At 42.5% G+C, this 1048-nt stretch overlaps 1 protein-coding gene across 1 annotated transcript; it reads left to right on the forward strand.

Annotated features, from left to right (window-relative positions):
• Window positions 1–265: 265 nt before the first annotated feature.
• HO133_003952 (uncharacterized protein) lies at window positions 266–820 on the forward strand (the record flags this gene model as incomplete). Its single annotated transcript, XM_037294873.1, has 2 exons — window positions 266–278; window positions 345–820. 2 exons carry the CDS (start codon window positions 266–268, stop codon window positions 818–820), a joined length of 489 nt encoding a protein of 162 aa, XP_037148920.1.
• Window positions 821–1048: the final 228 nt, after the last annotated feature.

Below are 1048 nucleotides of genomic sequence, written 5' to 3' on the forward strand. Positions count from 1 at the left end.
AGTTAGTTACGCTACGCCTCTATCTATCTTAATACTTATATCGCTTATCTATTAATACTTAGTTTATTATATAGAGTTACTATACGTAAATAAGCATATAAGTAAATAAACCTTTTAATAGGTCATCACTATATCTACTTCCAGTTCACTTACTCTTAACTTCTCGAACGATTAGCTTTAGAGTATAATAGCTTAATTTTAAAATATACTAAGAACTAAAATACCTATATTTAGAACTAAAATAAGAATCAAAATAAGAACTAAAATGGATCAACTACGTAATAAGTTTCGCCAGCAACCAAGTCAAATCCTTCCAAGTGTCGAACACCCTCAATTTCAGCCAGCCATTCAGCCAGCCACTCAGCCAGCCATTCACTCAGTCACTCAGTCTGATATTCTGCAAGAGGAGGAACAATACAGTATAGAGAGAATTGCGGAGACGGTCAGCAGCAGCAGTGACACAACAGGCCTGCTCTCCACGATCTCACATCAATCCACTCAATCAGCCACTCAGTCAGCCACCCAGCCCGATACTCAGCAAGAGAAGAAGTCACTACAACAGGCAAATGCGGAGAACACTACGGAGAACACTGCGGAGAATCCTGCGGAGAAATCAAGCGGCAGCAAGGCCCCCATCGTCAAGAACATAGCTCAGCTCTCCACAATCCCACGTCAAATCGCCACTCAGCAAGCGGAGAACACCACTACAATTTGGCCTATCATCCCCACTGCATTGATATGGTACATCACTGCAATGAGCACACAAGAGGAGGATCTACTGCGACGGTCACAGCCAAGTCACTATAACCATGGCAATTAAGCCTCTACAGGAGGGATATCGGACGATACATATTTAGACGAATTGAAACCGTCTGATGTTTTACTCCAATACTATTCGAAGGGTTTCGCTACGGCAGAAGAACTTGTGGGATTCACACCCACTAATTGGCCTGGTGTCTCCATTTCTTTCCGGCATTCGAAAAATCATGCATGCATACTTCTTGCCATGAGGACATGGCCTTTCTCTGTTTTTTGTGGGCAATTGTCA

The sequence above is a fragment of the Letharia lupina genome (genome assembly GCF_014066315.1).
Source record: "Letharia lupina isolate WasteWater1 chromosome Unknown contig_19, whole genome shotgun sequence".
Lineage (NCBI taxonomy): Eukaryota > Fungi > Ascomycota > Lecanoromycetes > Lecanorales > Parmeliaceae > Letharia > Letharia lupina.